General features: G+C 37.2%; 1 protein-coding gene across 3 annotated transcripts; it reads right to left on the bottom strand.

Annotated features, from left to right (window-relative positions):
• Window positions 1-2,227: 2,227 nt before the first annotated feature.
• maco1b (macoilin 1b) lies at window positions 2,228-18,495 on the bottom strand. Of its 3 annotated transcripts, none has more exons than XM_041240675.1 (11): window positions 18,224-18,495; window positions 12,209-12,350; window positions 11,962-12,088; window positions 11,222-11,345; window positions 10,492-10,670; window positions 9,374-9,881; window positions 6,452-6,625; window positions 5,966-6,148; window positions 5,235-5,355; window positions 4,590-4,764; window positions 2,228-4,226 (listed from the first exon to the last, which is right to left on the bottom strand). In XM_041240675.1, exons 1-11 carry the CDS (start codon window positions 18,301-18,303, stop codon window positions 4,024-4,026), a joined length of 2,016 nt encoding a protein of 671 aa, XP_041096609.1. In that variant the 5' UTR covers window positions 18,304-18,495; the 3' UTR covers window positions 2,228-4,023. The 3 variants fall into 3 exon arrangements, with proteins under 3 accessions (XP_041096609.1, XP_041096610.1, XP_041096611.1); XM_041240676.1 differs by having other exon boundaries at window positions 6,452-6,610; XM_041240677.1 differs by lacking the exon at window positions 18,224-18,495 and adding an exon at window positions 17,986-18,181.
• Between the last annotated feature and the right edge of the window lie 688 nt (window positions 18,496-19,183).

Raw genomic sequence — 19,183 nt, 5'->3', positions numbered from 1 at the left:
ATAGGTGTGCTGCCCACAAGTGGTAATATTTCAATACTGCAGCCCCTTACACATTCCTGTCAGCCCTGGGCTTATTCATAATGCGTTATTGTGGTAGCAAATCCATTTCATGTCTGTCACACTCAAATAAGATTATCTTGGGCTATATGTGAAAGTTGCCTCCTACAGTGGTGAAGGTTCAAATTAGTGCAACAAACAGAATCTGCTTGAAGGTGACTGGTCTGAACAAAAAGATAGACTTAAACACAAGGTTTGCTAGAGACAGCGCTCTAGTCTATATAATAAGCAGTTTTACCAACCATCTGGATATTATTCTGAAGTTTGTTTGGAATGTCTGCCCACTTGGTTAGACCGTGTATCTAACAGCATGAATAATAAAAACTATCCAGATACATTCAGTATTGGTAATTACCCCATCCCTCCAAATGAGGAGTCTCAAGCACCCAACCCATTAATAGAGAAGGCTGGCAAAAACACTGATCAGTGCGAATTGTTATGATTGAATGGGATTGGTATCTGTGCCAAGTCGAAAATAAGAGAAACATGTAAAATTATTAAGAAATACCTAAGATAACAAAAAACACAGCTGTATGGAGTTTATTATTATTATTATTATTATTATTACATTATTATATTTATTACTATCCATGTTTTTATGTAAAGATGAATTCTGGTTATTGGTAGCAGTAGTGTTGTTGTTATTAATGTCATTTTTTCAAAGGCAATGATGAATGTCTTCAGCACAGTTTATATTTCTTTGAAGCAGTTCACACAGCAACACTGATGGTAAGGAAAGCTGTGAACCGCAGCTCTGCAGAGAGGACAGTGGGATGTATAAACAGTAGGGAGCCAACACTGCTATCGGCTATATTCGCTTTTATTTGCTTGACTTCATCACTCAAGAAAGACGGCGGCTCATTATTTACACCAGGAAGACTCGCTTGCCATTCTGACGAGGGCTGAAAAACACTCTCTGAAAAGTAGAATGTAACTTCTTTTTTTTTTTAACACGTTTTGAAACACATTACATCATAGTCATAGATCATTAATAAACAGCTTACCCCCTCACTGCGTGTGGCTTATTTGCATACCTCTACACTTAGGCTGCTACACCTTGGTCTATCACTGCTGTAATGTTGGGGTGTGAAGACAGAAGGCAGTGCCAGGAAAAGGAAGATTTAGAGAAAAATGATAGCTCAGTATCAGAGCATAGGAACCGCTCATAATGCTTGCAACACCAGCAGATTTAAAAGGGGTCACTGTACTGTAATTGAAACAGATAATTCCTGGGCAGGGTGGACATAAACAACTTGAGTGCTGAAAGGGGTTTCAATATTTTCCTTCCCTTCTGCATGACAGACTGGAACTGGATAAACACACCACCTTCCTGTTATAGGCGGCTCCTTCACTGTCGTGCCAGCATTCCACTGGCAAGGAAAGCATGCGGCAAGAGCATTCAGCTTGTCGTGCAAGATTCCTCTTGGCTTGGTTATGCTGGTGATGTGTTCTGTGTACCACATGTGAAAATGTCTTTAAGCAAAGAGTGTACAGCTTTTCAGCAACAAGCATGGGAAAATACAAGGATGTAGTCGAATAGTGGTTTTCCATGCACCTGGCCTGTGCAGTAGCAGCATTGACCAATGTGTCCATCAAGATAGCTTCCCGGCTGTTCCTGGAACGGTAACACTTGCAAAGAAAACATCAAGTGAAAGCAAATCTTCAGTAGCAAGCCGGGCACGATGGATCAAGCCCGCGGAGGTGTAACAAGCAACAGATGTGCTAGCATATAGCCCAAAATCACAGAAACTTTCAACGCAGGGCAAGCAACAGTTTCTACTTCAGCAATGCACCATTATGGCTGATCGTGACCCCCAAATCATGTCACTTGCCAGAACACAGCTCCCCAGTAATGAAAAGTTAGTGCATAAACTCCTTGTGCCAAGTTCTTTGCTTTATATATACGAAGAGTATATATATATATATATATATATATATATATATATATATATATATATATATATATATATAATGTAGGGGAGTGACAGTAAACTACAAATTAAATATTATCCGTGTTAAACAACAAATGCCCCCTTGTGGTGAAAAATAAATACATCCCTTATGAATATTTAAGAAATTACAGAACACACACACACTGGCTGGTGGGGGAAGCCACAATAAAGTTACAGCCAACCAAGACATGAAAGAATTGATAACACTTACAGCTCTATCATCTGCAAGAAAATGTTTATTCCTTGTAAACCCCACAGAAAAAGAATGCAGCGAAGATCAGTTATATAAAGAAACACGCTGAAATGGCAGCCGAACAAAAAGAAAGAAAAGGATTTACCCTCAGCATTAAGTCAGTGACAATATTCCAAGTTCTGCACAAAGCTTCAAGAACCCAAGAACGACTGAATTCCGCAACACTTTTCCATGGTGACAAATACACAATGTATACAATACCATTTAAACAAAAAAACAAAACACTGTCAAATCGTTAGTCTACTGCAAATGCGTGGCAGAGTCTATGGTTCAGTATTGCTTCTCTTTGAAATTTAAGTAACGTATATTTTTCCAAGTGTAACACCTTTAATTAACTATTATCAGCGACTCTTGCCAATGTATTTGTAATACATTTAACTTTTACACCCATGTATGAAAACATTTCAGGAAAATAAAGTATTTTCTTGGCACAAAAGCTGAACCCAGTATTCAGCTGTAATAAAAGATGCTTACAAACAGAAGTTGAAGCTAACCTTAAAACACACTGAAAAAAAAAATGCTAGAAATGCAAATTGTACTTGGCAGGTCAAAAGCCTAGAAATTGCACTAAAACCCATCTTAAATTAAATGTTTGTTTCCCTTTTTCACATCATGCCTTGTAGGATGCAACATCTTTCAGACAAATAATAATAATAATAATACAATTTAAACAAAGGAAGCAGTCATGCTATAGTTTTGTGTCCAGACTGCAGTAGACTGTGGTATACTTGAAAAGGAGACTGAGAACCAAGCACTTTTCTCTTGAAACATTTCTATTTTCAAGGCACTGTCAAAAAGACAATTACCAACTCAGTAACTAGAAACAGCCCAAGTAGATTCAGCACCCTCCATTTCAATATCATAGTTATTCCCACTTTACGACTTGAAAGGTACCTCTCAATCCGATTAGTCCAGTAAGCGGTGATCTGTATATTTTTGCGTAAAGGAATGACATTCTTCACACATCTCGCTTCTCATCAAATCTTCATCCGTTTTTGATCTGAAACCTTTTTATAAAAACTGTGGTATGGAATTTCAAGAGCCTGCCTCAGCTTATTATGTATACCACTGTTGGATCTTTAAATTGACTTCAACTTGTACAGATCTTAGATGAACTGAAGTGCTCTAGTTTAAAACAATGAGAATACTATTAAGCTTCTTGGACACAGGGTTTACCATTCCTCTATCTGGCCAATCTAAGTCCGGTCATGCAAGTTCTACCCTTGATCTTGAATCCTTTGTATTTAAATTATAGTTCTCTTGACAGAGAGACTATAAAGAGTATAAACAGAAAGGGTGCCATGTTGCACTTTAGACACTATTCTTTTTAAAGTTCACAGATAAAGATTTATACACTTACCCAGAACAGATCAGAAGAGAGAGTGTAGAAAGATGCAACTATGTTTTTTTTTTTTCCTTTAAGAGGAAACCAAGTTAAAAGAGAAACAAAGGCAAAATGGGTGACCAAGGAGAGGAGAAAAAAAACAAAACAAAACAACTTTAAGCAGCAATGCACTGACCAAAACAAATATGCCAAGTTCTGTGAGGTTATCTAGAAATTTACAAGAAACAAACCATTGGGCAGTTCTAGTCGACATGTGCTGTCATTTTTTTTTTTTTTTTTTTTTTTTTTGTGTGTTTTAACTACAACAAATACAGTCACACAATACAATGTCTTCTTGACCAGAAAAAAAAAAAAAAAAAAAAAAAAAAAAGTCAAAAAACCAAAACTCTTCAACAGGGCAAAGAGAAAGGCTGCATTCATTTCTTCAGGGGCTGGTAAACGGAGGCGTTTGGATCCAGTCCGGAGGGGCTAGTATCCATGAACTTGGAGGAGTAGTGTGGGGTGACAGGGTTCAGGTTGTTGGTGTCTGTACTGTATGTAATGCTGGGCATCACTGCCATCACCTCGGCAATCTTTTGTTTCAGGTCCTTGATCTCCTGGTCTTTCTGGATTATTTGCCCTTCAAAATAAATTCATAAAAAAATCGAGTCACAATATTGTTTTAGCTTTAGGGAAGCTATTTAAAACCTCTCACAGAAAACAAACGTAGGTGTGTCGGTAAATGGAGGGGGGAGGGGTGGGGGGTGGCAGAAAAACAAAACTTTTCTTCTGGAGGTTTGTGGCCAAAGAACACAACTATTTTCAACACATTTGCTTATCATAAAGAGAAGCTGCTTTGTAATCTCAAAGTGGAAACTGTGTTTATTTCAAAACAGACAGACGGTGGTCTGTGCACCAGGATGTTAAAACTGAACAGTTACAGTCTACTGTATTAGTGCCTATCCTAACAGAAAATCGCCCACATATTTCCTGTGTCTCTTACCTTGTGCAATTTCAAGCTGTCGTTTGGCATCCCCTAGTGCGGAGAACAAGTCCAGTTTAATCCTGGTTTCTGCGCTCAAGCTGTTTTCTAAGTGCTGCGTTTTATCTTGCATGGCTGAAAGAGCCGACATCAACACTTCTGTATCTTTTTCATTTTCTTTGTATTTCCGTAGTTCCTAAATCAGACACAATTCAGAACAGGTATACAAGTTGATTAGCAGGACATAGTAACAGTCTTACTCTTATTATGAAACACAGGAGGATCATTTTTCATCTATTGCAGAGCACAAGTACATATTCAATTTAACAAATGCAATTTAAATAGTTAAACCCTTTTTTTTATCACTCTAAATGGTTCTGTTGCTCCAATATTTATATTTATATTTTTCTCTGTACCCTGGGAGATTATCTAAGGCCATCTTTGTGTCAAGACATACATATTTAGCAAACACCGGTAACCCTGTAAATGACAGCATATTAAGTCAGAGGTCAATGTGAAGGGTACCACTGCATTTAGCCAAATGAGTTTCCATAACAATGAAAATATGAAGTAGGCATCTCAAACAGTTTAATAAATGGCAACATTTACAAAAATACAAATTAGAACACACACAAGCCAGAAAAAAAGGGGCAACACTGATCTCACCTGCACTTTCATTTCTAAATCTCGGATCTGCTCCTCTTTGACTTTCATATCGATTGTTAATTTTTTACACTCTGTCTCCAGCTCCCTGATGCGATTCCTGAGTGTTTCTGTGCACTCCCCTCTGTGGAAACCAAAAATATACAGGATAAATAAAATAAAATAAAAAAAAACAAAAGCACACACACAAGCAACTGTCTTCCTGAGAACTAAAACATGGTTCTTAGTCATCTTGTGGAAACAAGTCTATTGCATTTAAGTCTGCAGTCTTTTCAACCCTCAGTACAAGCAAAGAACAATGTAAATACAATCAAAGAGCTATACTGTTTTAAAGTATAAGAGATAGAGTTCCGTTTTCAGATCAGTGTCATTTTTGTATGATGTTTTAGTTGATGGGAAAGGGCCAGCCAATCCCTGTACATCTGGTAAAATCCCTGTATATTTTTAACAAGCTTTGACTGATAGACTATACCTGGTAGTAAAATCCCTGTATATTTGTAACACGCTTTGACTGATAGACTATACCTGGTAGTAAAATCCCTGTATATTTTTAACACGCTTTTACTGATAGACTATACCTGGTAGTAAAATCCCTGTATATTTGTAACACGCTTTGACTGATAGACTATACCTGGTAGTAAAATCCCTGTATATTTGTAACACGCTTTGACTGATAGACTATACCTGGTAGTAAAATCTTTAGACTATACCTGACTTTGACTGATAGACTATACCTGGTAGCAGCAGCAAGTGCCACTGCTCGTGCCGCTGTTGCCTCCTCAAGTTTCTTTCGTTTCTTTTCCTCTGCCAGTTGCTTCTCTGCAATAGCCCGCGCTTCCTGCTCCATTTTCAGCCTCTTCTCCAACTGGCTGACAGTCTGTTTATCTTTCTGTTTCGCCTGTACAGCATTGTGCAACCTTGGGACAATTCAATACAGTACACAACATCTATCAGCTGTGCTAACTTAAGACTTACCATATAAACCCAAAGAACTTCACCCTGGACAGCAAGCTAGCAGTAGGTGGACTAGCTTCCAGAGTCCTTACTGCCTTTAATTAGAACCAAAACAAGATTTTATATTTATATGTTTTGCCTAAAATAGATACATATAGAAATACACAGCAGAGCAGGAATGGCCAGGGTCTGATTCCAGAATATTAAAGTTAGAAGACATAGCATTTCAAAACATTGATTGAAAGGCAGCGGCTGACTGCTCTTACTTGTTCTGCAGCAGCTCGTTCTCCTGACGAAGCTGACCCAACTCGGAACGGATACTGCGCTCTGTGGTGCTCAACGAGCTGATCTGGCTGCGTAGCTCCTGTTCAACCTGTCTGCTGGCCTGCAGGTCTGCCTTCAGCTTCTTTATATCCTGCTCCAGCCTTGTGAAAGAAGAACTATTTAAAACACAATGTTCATGCTTATAACAGTTACATAAAAACTAAATGTAATAGTAACAGTGAGACAGTATTTACTGAAAAGCAAAAAAAGATCCAAAGTCATTTTTCTTTTTTGCACAGTAAAAGCTATTTTTTTCTGCTAATAACTATGCTGTATTCACCAGTTAATTTGTCATATTCATATGCAGCATTTAAAACAACAACAATCTGTCTTTCAACACAGCGTTTCAACACAGCGATACTGTAGTCGCTGCACCTTCAAAGATAGCCAAATCGGTGAAACCTCTTGTGCACACGCAACCCCATATTAGCAGAGGATTTCAATATGCTTCACTTTCATGACTACAGTCACTGGTATCTAACACAGTCTAATCAGGAAGGAAGTGTCTTACTTCAAACTAGACTTGTGTCCATTTCAGGATAAATGAGTTTTGTTGCACCTACCCTGTCCCCCAGTGCTCTGTGACCAATATAGGTTACCATCCATATGAACTTACCAAGAGGAATAAAGCAACTGTAAGAGAATATTACTGGCCAAAAAACAACTTCCCTGCAGGAAGGAGCAGTTAAAGTATTGCTCTCATTAGTTTTATACTTTTAAAATGTTGTATAGCTTCACTGGTAGTTTAATTACACAATGTAATATTTACTATTCAGCAAACCACCTTTGTAAACTTCTTATGCAAAGTGCTATAATTAAAAATGTAAACTGAAGTTTTACTCTAACAGATGTTTTATCTGCAGTTCAACATTTGCAAAAAATGTCTTTAAAAAGGGTCTCAAGTTAGGATACCTTAAATTCATACGTTAAGGTGTGGAACAGCTTTTCCTAAACTAGTTCTTTCGTGTATCATATATATGTGTTGTGCGCGGTGTAGTTGAAATGCAGTATCATTTAAATGCTAGCTTGTTAACTGTATTTTGTTTCCTGGCTTGAAGGAGCTTGATGCCACATCACTGTGACAACAGTATCAATGAAATCATAATTCATGAAATTAGATAGTATTAGACTGTGTAAAATAAATGCAGTATCACTGTACTGCACACGTACTTATGATGTTTATTTTAAGCACAGCAACATATTAATTGGTTTTCAGTGATCGAAATAAGACTGTCATTGTATTGCAGTTTGAAATATACAAGGTTTTGAAAAGATCTTAATTAACCTCACCTGAGCTGTTCCTCTTTAGACGGTTTGCCTAATTAGTAAACTCAGGTGAGACCAATTATGTGCACCGTAAAACCTGAAATGGCTTACACTGCTCTCCAGTGGGGGTCTTATCTCTGGTTTGTGGTATAATCAGAACAGTCAAACACCATGGGCAGATAATTCAGTTGACCCATGTGGACCACTTTATGTACAACAACTTGAACCAGGTCTTAAAATGAGTATGAAAGTTACACCAATCGTGGAAGAATTAAAAAAAAAAAAAAAAAAAAAAAAGTCTTCAACATTGAATCCTAGAAGCAACGTTAACCAGAAGGAACAGAACTCTAGAAAATTAAAATCGGTTTCCTTAATAATTAGCCAAGGCTGGATGTCAGATCATTTAAATTAGCAAATTTGGAAACAAAATAAGATGGGTGCAGAGATACACAAGATGATCTTCACTTACACTCTGAACGCAGGCAAGTTCATTCTCAAACCTTTTCACATTATACCATATTGAGCTTGTCAACTGCCAACACCAGCCAAATGATTGCTAGGGTAAGATCTTCTTGAAACACTGCACATTGAAAAATACATTTCTAACAGTTGCAGAATGAAATTCAGCAAGGATTTATTGAGCCTTGACAACTTTTCTAGACTCTGACGGGAGACAGCATCTGCTGCCTAATGTTGTACTCTTAAGGGTTATTCATGTTTAAGAATCCAAAATAAATTTCAATTAATTTCTCTATTTTCAAGAATGTGAAAAGCACAAGCAATAACCCCCTTAATGGGAATAAGGGTCACCTATTAATTTTGTTTCATATTATTTACTGTGCATTAATATTATATATAATATAGATGATGTAAAATAGAGAGGTGAAAAAAGATCTCTCGTTGCCATGCTACGCAATTAGAACAATATGGCAGTGAAACAGTTTATTATTATTGGACACCAGCTGTAATAGAATACAAGTACTGTAATTCAGTGTTAATAATAGTCATTAGGTCAAATTAGGTAAATGTCAAGGTTACCAACATGATTAGCATGCACACCTTTTTCTAATCCTGCAAATATGGTTACATCCTTATATGGTCTCTGAGATATGAGACTCTGATACTGTTGCAGTGGCTTGATTGTAAATTTAATTAGACAAAAGTGCCATTTCTTCTTGCATGATACGTATGGTAGAGCATAGTTGGGTACCAAGAATTAAACCAATACCTCTAGCATTAGGTCTATTGGTCCAGAAACCAAAGTCATATGAGCCCAGTATGGCAGCAATCCTAGGTCAAAGTGAACAGTACCATTAAATATTGCAGGAGATCCCCAAACCAAAATTTAAAGGCAGCCCCTAAAATGGTTTATGAGATACTAGCAGTTAAAATAGAGTCTGTGATACTTTACTAAGCGGTTCAAAATACTTTTACAACATACTTTTTCAATGATGCATATTTCTCAATGATAAGAACAGATAGTGCTTGAAAATGGAAGTGTATTATACCAGTATTTAAGGAGATTTGGGATCAAAAGGGATGGGGTGCAAGATACAAACTAAACCAATAAATACATTTAAAAAAAGAAGGAAACATACCGAACTAGTGTATCAGGTTTGCTCAGCTGGTTATTAGGTATACAGTTTTCCATTAAATCCTTGTGAGTGCTCGGACTCTTGCTGGTGATCTTCTGTTTCTTCTCGTTCTTATTGGACGAAGACGAGGGAATACTCCCATTGGACGCACTGTGGCTGCGAGGAGACGAGTTGCCTGTCCCGCTGCCGTTCTTGTAGTTTTTCGAGGAGGCCAGACAAAGCTCCTCTTTCAACAGGTTTTCTGTACTCCCCACGAGATCGTTATTCAATCTCTTACTATTGATATGATTTTCCATGTATTCAATTTCTTGTACTTTAGAGTCTACGGATTGTAAAATATTGTTATTTATTCCAAGGTTCTGTTTTTTGGCATCTTTGTCCTTGTCTTTCCCTTTTTCTCTGTATTCAAGTTCTGGTAATGTTGTGACCAGTTTTTTACTGGCTGGGATTGCCCCATTCTGCTGTGAAATCAGCGTGGAATCCACTTCTGAGATCCCTTTGGCTGCTGCAGCTGGAACACAAAAAGAAAGATATAGCTTATTAAACAGAAGCAAATGTAAGGAACTGGCTTATACGTTATATATGCTGAAATATTAAAGTAATTTAAGATACTGTTCAAAATACATTTATTCAAACAAAAAAGAGGTGTTTCCATTGTGGTTTACCACAGCATTTAAGAACAATACACTTTCATGTATAAGCAGCACTCTCATGGACAACCAGCTACAGTTATATAGGAAATGTGAACCGACTTATAAGAGATGCCTGCTGAATTCACTGCATCTTTGCATTAGCTAATTATACACTTCAATTTTACAAAAAAATGGTTTTCCAGGAATAATCATATTCATTTATTTGATTCATAAAAAAGGTAGAAAAGAAAAAAAAAATCTCCTAATTCATCTTGTGTTTCATAATAGTTCTGAACGATTAACTTGCATATTAAAGTTTCAGGTTAGAAGAAGCAATAGAACACTTCTTGTGTGAATTTTTCATCACACAGAGTAATTGTAAAAGTTTAAAGAGCAATGTCAAGATTAAGCAGTATTAAAAGTCTTTAAAGCTAACAGACTTCCTTTTAAAACACTACTTTAATACCAACGTTCACATCCAAATCTCACCTTCCTCTGCTTCCCTCTCCTGCCTCTGAAGCATCTGCTGTTCTGGAGGCAAAGCCTGCTGAAGAAGCTGCATATAAAACTCATTCTCTTTCTGCACTTCCTTTTGTTTTCTTAATCGCATCTTGTAGCTGACATAACTTTTGAAACCAAAGCCCAGTGTGACAACAGGATACCCAATGCTTCATGGACAGAAAAAAAAAAGAAGAAACTAAGTACATTATTCTTCATAAAACCAGGGAATATATAATATTGTACTGCTGTTCTTAATGGAAATGATTATGAAGAAGTGCAAAAATCTACCAGTTATGTGCTTCCATTTGCTTTATAGGTCTTGTGTGCAGTTTTGAGAGAAATACATGTTATGCCACTATGTATTTTTCATTTTAATAATTTTATTTGGGTTTTGTACTATAGTATACCTTCTTGCCAATTGCACCTAGAGCGTGATATAGTCCCACCCACTTCAACACATGCATTCCTGTCATTAACCAATCAGCCGCTTGCTTAAAGCGAGAAATGCAGACATAGCTTTCTTTATCCTAACGTGGCACTATATATATATATATATATATATATATATATATATATATATATATATATATATATATATATATATATATATGGTACAACAGGTTTTTAAAAATGTAATGAGACATATAAACCCAATGGAAGTTTACAACAAGGTTAGTTGTAACTACTTTTAAAGGCGTAAGAAAAAGGTCACACTTACCAGTGTGCAGCAAAAGGACGACATAAATCCACATGAAAATTTTTCAGATCTTTAAATCTGATTGCAGCTTCTATATAAACAAACAGTATCCATAGTGATACTGTGGGTAAACATACTCCCCTTTCTGTGAAAAATAAAACACAACAAAATTGATTTTTTATTTTTATGGCATACTTCATACACAAATTCTACTCCCTGCTCTCACAGCTAAATAATGAAATCATGGCCTTCATCAATGTAAAACTCGGCTATTACTCAAAATGTAGGTCTTTTGGCTGGTGCCACAAACCCTGATTAGCATTAATCTCGGAATACTTTACCTGGTTAGCCTACACATTCAATGAGGGGAATGAAAGCTGTCAGTGGTGAGGCTTACTTATTTGTAACATGTTAAACAAGTATCCAGGTAAATATTTACTATTGCAAACAAGTAAAATATCTTGATCAGTCACATAAGCTAATTTAGAAGCACATTTAGCTTATTCACCAAGCTGAAAAAAGGCTTGCCTCAGGTTTCCATATGCAAGCGGTGTGAGCAATTACAAGTCTCCAAGTGCTAATTAAATTGTGCCCTTTTTTAATTTAGTTTAGAATGAACATTGTATAAAATGTAGCCTTATCCTCCAACAGCACTGCCAGAGAAGGGCAACAAAACAGTTTCTGTGTGTTTAAATACCACAACAGTATATCATTTTTCAGTATACTTGTCAACCAAACAGGAAAATGTGATGCAATCTTACCTGTGTGCCACACATACTGTACCCAAACGTACGTACTGGCAGCAAAGAACAGCCATTGTACAGGTATGAAGAGTAGGCATATTATATCTGACGTGAATGCTACACAAACAAAAAACACTGAAAATGCCTGAAAGAGGAAACAAATTAAAATCAGCATTCGTATAAAATAACAATTTTAACAAAGCTAAGTTTCTTTTTTTTTTGAAAAAACATATTTTAGTTTTAACCTGAAAAGGGAAATACATACCAGACCCTGGTACCTGAAGGAATCATAAACACTTCTGATAAACAGCCAGAATGGCCACAGATATTCGAATCTGAACTCCAGGACGAAATCCGCCAACAACACCAGCGCCCAGACAACCAGGAACTTAAGGTACAAGAAGGTGCTGCAATTAAAAACAGAAAATAGTTCAAAAGAAAAACAACACCAGACCTTGTACAGGATTATTGCAGTCTAATCTTTTAAAAAACACACCAAAAGCCAACAATCATTTACATTTTTAAAGTAGTAACACATGCTTACGGTTCAGTTGCATAGTTAAAAAGAACTTGAACAGTTTGAGAGGAATCTTGAAAAGAGAGGTTACATTTTATTCAGGGACATTTATTTCTTTTTTTCCCCACTGATAGCATGCTATGCTTTGGTTCCTGTTTGTACAGGGTGACCTCTTTACTACTATATTCCACATCACTGCCAGATTAAGCTCTATCTTTACTTTCTAGGAGTCAAATTATAACATTTACAAAAAACAACAAACGCTCAGATCCCCTTGTCTGAGCTACTGTACATGGGCATGATAAAAGCAATATGGGGATCATCTGCTTGTAGCTCAAGCTATAAATAAAATCAGCATGTACAATTGGATCACCTTGACAAAAAATGCATGGTCATAAAACACCACAATCAGATTTGTCATTTTATCTTACAAAAAAAAAACATCTCAAATTTGCCATTAACAATGAATTAAAACATCAGCACAAAAAAAGCATTAAAACAAACAGTCTATATATTTCCATGACTCATTAAATGAACCAATTTGCCTTTCTGTCATGCAAATGTAGTCTAAAAACAAAACTATGGTCCACAGAAATCATCAGGAAAGTACAGTGTAAACAGAAGCTTGGTGCATCCCACTATGCTTCATTAATCCAGACAGTACTGTAAACACTTATCACATGAAAATGTGAGCATTGGATTTTGCCTAAACAGTTTTTTTCCAGAATTACTTTCTCACCACCCTGCTTATTCACAATGGTGTACTGTAAAACAAAGAAACTGGACTGATATAAATTCAGTCATTGCTTGGGATGCGGACAAAATACACAACAATTTAATCTTTCCAATATGTCTGTTGAGAAATCCGCCTAGTGAAGCCAATAATCTACATTCATCTTTAAAAATGACACATTCTGGCAACAGAACAAATATATTTTTAAAACACATTCACATTCACACAAAAACAAAAGTCTAAATGCGTAATGGAAGTTCTCTGACCTTCTGTTTAAATACAATGAACCATTCTTCTTTTTTAGCAGATTCTAAATAATTTTTTTTAAAAAAGCTTCCAACATTTCAGCATTACAGCCTGTTCAGTCCAAAATCCAGGTACAATTACCATGCCCTTCCTTTTCAGAATTGCTCTCATGTGAAGGTGACATGCATGCATAGTTTTGTATTTAACTTCTTTTCATTTAAGTGACATTTTTCGAGTACTTGGATAATAAATGAAGGGCTCGAACTCACCCCTACCCTAGAGTATGGTGGAATGTGGCATAAAAGCTGGCTTTAACAAAAAAAACAAAAAAAAAAACATTTAAACTGGTTTGCACAAACTTATCTGCCATTAGTTCATAATGTTCTCATGATTTTGGCTCTCTGGTACTCGTCACTTTATTCAAACAAAATCCCCAAGTGTGTTACAGAACTAAAACAAAAATGTTCCTGCTTCCTTGCAGCAGGATACAAGCTGGACACTGTCACAGAATCATATAATCAAAATTAAACAACATGTCTATTAGTGGATATTTCCAGCTAAACACCCTCTGTTCTTAAACTTAATTAATGACCTATCATCCATTCATTTACATTTGAGGAATACATACATACACACACACACACCACACTATATATATATATATATATATATATATATATATATATATATATATATATATATATATATATATATATATATATATATATATATATACACACACACACACACACATACATACATACATACACACACACACATAAACCTCAGTACACAGTAGCACATTACATTTCACTGCTATCTATGTTAATTTCTCTCCTTATTTGGGTAAGTTTTGAGTTTGCCTATTTTAATATGGTAATCCTGACTTACATTTCGATTTGCTAGTTCAACAGCACATTACCGTAATACAATTTTACTGAAATGATTTAGCAGTAACTATAATCATCAGCTAGGATGCTCTTGTTTACCTCCTCATTCTTGTTTCCCCAATGCAAATCAGGCAATTAGTTCAGATTACAGCAAGCAGGATGTTTTCTAAATGATGTAATCAACACAACACTGACAACAAGGAGGTTTTTTTTGTATTATTAGTTTGCAGACACTAGTTAGGTACTTTACGGCAATGCCCATCCTGGATAAAAATCATTACACATGTTAACATAAAATATAGGCCTAGATCACACTTAGAAAAAGTGCATGCAAGTTTTATTTATATCACCCTCTGTAGGATTAAAAATCAGAGTTGAGTTTTCGTTCAAAATAAGTACCTACGTGCAATGTTTTTTTGTTGGACTGAACATGATGTGGCGATTAAGCCTGGGAGTCATTATAAACCAATCATTTAACATCGCGTACCAGCACTGCCATTACACACATCTCACAAAAATGCATCACTTCTGATTTTACTGTTGAGAAACTATGTCTTGGCCACCACTTACCCACCTCTTTGAAAGTACTGTACTAACTGGGGATTACAAATCTTTTTGTAACAAAAGAGAAAAGGACACGAGCAGCACAAAACAAAATATTTAATCTTTCAAAGACGATTATTAATGTTAATGAATGCAGTGAAAAGGTCAAGTAGTAGCTGAAATTATTTAGAAATGCTTTGCTTCATTATCATAATGTTCTTTGGGGCCTTTTCAAAGTATCTGCACCCCACCTCAGATAAAATCATGTCACCATTCTTGATAACCTTTTGGCACATGTGTTCATCTACTTATGGTATTAGGAGGAAGTTTAATAATAATATTTTGCATTTTCATAGCATTTAAAAAACTAAAGAATCACTTACACGGAATGCAAAAAAACAAAACAAAAACAGTAAGTATAGTATTTTATGGCCTTAAATGGGACATGCTGTCCAAGTTAGGGCTTTTTTTTTTGCTGCTGTAGGTCACATTAAATAAAAATAATTCAAGTCAGTAGTGTTCAATATCTGGCTGCGAGCAGTCGTTAAACTGTCTTTTCAAATTGAATTAATGTGGTGCTGCTAGGTTCAACTTCGGGAAGCAAAACCTTCCACTGAACTTTTTAGAGGCTACAAAGTATACCATTTCTGTTAATCATGAATCTGTGAATCAGGACTCAACAGCTGGATAATTGAGAGGCTGGATGAATTCACACTGTGCAACTTTTACCAAGACCCTGAACAATGGTTCTAAAAACAGAAAATATTGGTCCGTCACGTCAGCCGATACAAACAGTTCTCATCCTAACCTTTTCTCCCATGGCAGTGTACACATACTACAGGAAAGGTGTGCCTAAGCTTTTGCAACAGCCTCAAAGTACTTGATTCTCAAGAATCCCAACAAGTAAACAATGTATTTTGGCCATGTAGCCACAAAGCAGCATTAAGCAGGTCGATTTGTTCTGCATTACACTAGCTATATATTGAAGTTAAGACTTGCATGGAATGAGCCATACCACTGCATCAACATTAAAGACAAACCGTAATGCAAGAATCTACAAGCTACCATCTGTTTGTTTTTAAATCAAACTAATGGCATATGATAATGCGACTTATTTGTGTCATTTGGTTGTGTGAAGCCCTGAACCATTCACAAATCAGAAAAAAAAAAAAAAAACAGGCAAAGTTCAATACCCATTCATTGGTTTTGAATCTTAAAAATAATTCACATTCAGATTTTAGGGTTCAGCTGCAAAAGCAGAAAGATTTATAGTCAGGCAATTAATGAACCTGGCCAAAAAAAAAGAAAAAAAAAAAAAAAAAGACAAGATTCCTTGGTGTGCTGACTAACACTTGCGAGTATCAATTTATTCCTGTCAGCACTGCTGCCTTAAAATCAGCCCAAACCTTTTTTTTTTTGTTTTGTTGGCAAGTCAAAGTCTAAAACCAATGATGCACAGTTTTTAAATACAAGAGAAAACTTTTAGGAGCCAAGTCAGTGAATGAACAAAGCCAACACCTGTGTACATCTGCAATCAAATTAAATGTGCAGTATGGCACATTGAATACGTACTACATCTACATAAAACATTTCAATTTAACAATGAACAGTCAATTTGTGTTTCCCAGAATTCAAATGCAGTTTTGCCATTTACATGAAAAAGGCATAAATTTGACAAAAAGACAGAATGATCTTTTGGCAAACCTTGAAAAACCACTAATTAACCTGCAATTAAAACTTCATTTTAGGAATGAAAGTTAAACAGATGGACAGCCATGGATAGTCACAGCTGCTCTGTACACTTCTTTCATTTTAGTTTGACACCTCTTCAGAAAAAAAAGGAAACATTGCAGGGATTTGTACTTGCATTTAAATGAAAGATTCAAAAGTCACTTGACCTGAGCAGTTAGTGGATATGGCAGAGGTTGCAATCTTTAGATAAAAGCAATCAAAGTTGGAGGACAGAAACATTAGACCATGGGAATGAGCACCCCATACACATCCCAACAGAAAACCCTGGTAATAATACTACCCTATTGATCTCATGGTCAAATCACCTAGCATATTTGATGAGTACCAAAGAAACATTAAAATGTACAGAACCTTGAACACATGTGCAAGGTATTTTGACACATTTAACCAGGTACTGTACGTCCTATGATCTACAATGTCATGCTTGGGGTCTGGCCTTACTAAAATTTATTTTCTAATGCAGCTTTTGTTGGCATTTGTGTGGCCCAGTGGTTAAAGCAAGGGGCTTGTAACCAGGAAGTTCCCGGTTCAAATCCTAGTGTGTGACCCTGAGCAAGTCGTTGTTGTAAGTGACTCTGCAGCTGATGCACAGTTCACACGCCCTAGTCTCGTATCTTGTAAAGCGCTTTGTGATGGTGGTCCACTGTGAAAGGTGCTATATAAAAATAAAGATTATTATTAAACACAAGGATACTTAACAAACCTAAACTTTGGAAATATATGGCCAAGATCAAAATGCAAAGACTTACAGACTTAAATACAGCTATGCACAGGTGCGGTTTTAGCTTTGTTAGACGAATTACTAGATGTCTTTCTGCGGGGGGTAACCTTTATAATAAGTTTATCTGACAGACGCCTTTATCCAAGCAGACTCACAGGTGTCACGGTAATCAAGAGTGTTATTCAAATACAGATACAAAGAAAATAAACTACATCAGGCGTGAAATCAAATGCAAATCGCATTTTCCCCATGAACATAAATAAATAAATAAATAAATCTACATAACATTAAGGAATGAAAACAATCTGTTTTATCTAACAATCAGTGTATCTTTCGTGGACTTGCTACACAAGAAAGGACGTTTGTTTAGATGACACCGATACATATAACAATAGAATAATTTAAAATCAGAAGACATATTTTTGTACGGCAGTAGTCGCTTCATGATCCACGCCGTAGCTATAGACAATGTCAAAGATACCGTCAGCCACACACACACAAAAAAAAGGAAACCAGCACAATGCTATATAAATAGCACAACAATCTCGTTGGGCTGTAAATGCACGCATTTAGGCAGTGTAAACGTGGAGTCTGGAAAGGGGTGGTACACAAGGTGAAGGGAAAACAAAAAAAAAATCACCCAGCTGCTTTTGCGAGGCTCATTCCACAGGAGAAGCCCAGGCTGCTGCTCGCGGCCTAACCCTTTCCAGCCGCTTCAAACACACAGAGCGGCGGCGCAGCTGCCTTGTTCTGTCGCGACAGCTGAAGGAAGAGCAAGCGAGGCGTGCGAGACACTGCTGGCAACCCCGTCCCCCAGCGCCGGCTCTCCGGGGTTTCGACACAGAAACAGTGAAAGCACCCACAGGCTCGCCTCGTACCTGCCGTAGATGCCCTCGGTGATTCGGTTCCGTTTTAACGGCCGCCGGAGTTTGCTGCAGTCCGCATTGCGCCGCTTCATCCTCCTCCCCTTCGCTTCGGGCCTCTATACCCCCCAGTAACACTTTCCACTTTTTTTTGACTGGCAATTAAAAAAATAATAATAATAATAATAATAAAAATGTATCACTATTATTATTTTACTGGAAACAAAGAAATAAATAAAACGACTCCCCCGTAGACCCTCCTCTTTTCTTTTAGCGCAACCTCGATACGCCGTGACGTAAACCCCAATGCGTGCTGACCGACAGCAGCTGCGCCCAATCAGCATCAACACTAGAGCCTATCAGTTCGACTGACGTGAGGCTCAGCCAGTAAGATCGCGAAATCGGCAGTCACTTATGAAAAGTCCTTCAGAGGAAAAGGAGGCGGGGAAACAACGGTCTCATCAACATTGCGTTGCTTCGACCAATCGGGTGCCTTGACGACAAACAGGTTTTGCAGGCTGGCCTATCATATTCTCAAGGAGGCGGAGCTGGCCAGTTTTGTTGTGTACGCTTATTGCGTTTCGAGGCGCCTCGTAATGACGCCGGCGTAATTGAATGACAGGAGCATGCAACGTTGAGCGTCATCAGTACAGACACTGTCAAAACTGCCTTTCAGGGGACCAATCAGACGCCTGGGTTAAAATGGGCAGAGTGCTATGTTAGAGTGAGAATCAAACGCTGTTTGTCTTCAGCCAGGGCATCAGATGATTCTTAATGGTTAGGGTTAGGGTTATGTTTTAGGGCTGGGGTTGGGTTAGGGTTAGGGTTAGGGGGTTAGGGTTTAGGGTTAGGGTTAGGGTTTTAGGGCTGGGGTTGGGTTAGGGTTAGGGTTAGGTTTTAGGGCTGGGGTTGGGTTAGGGTTAGGGTTAGGGTTGGGGTTGGGTTAGGGTTAGGGTTAGGGTTAGGGGGTTAGGG

The sequence above is a fragment of the Polyodon spathula genome, unplaced genomic scaffold (genome assembly GCF_017654505.1).
Source record: "Polyodon spathula isolate WHYD16114869_AA unplaced genomic scaffold, ASM1765450v1 scaffolds_657, whole genome shotgun sequence".
Taxonomy (NCBI): Eukaryota; Metazoa; Chordata; class Actinopteri; order Acipenseriformes; family Polyodontidae; genus Polyodon; species Polyodon spathula.
Note: the sequence above shows the minus strand (reverse complement) of the source record. Positions and strands in the feature narration are given on the sequence as shown.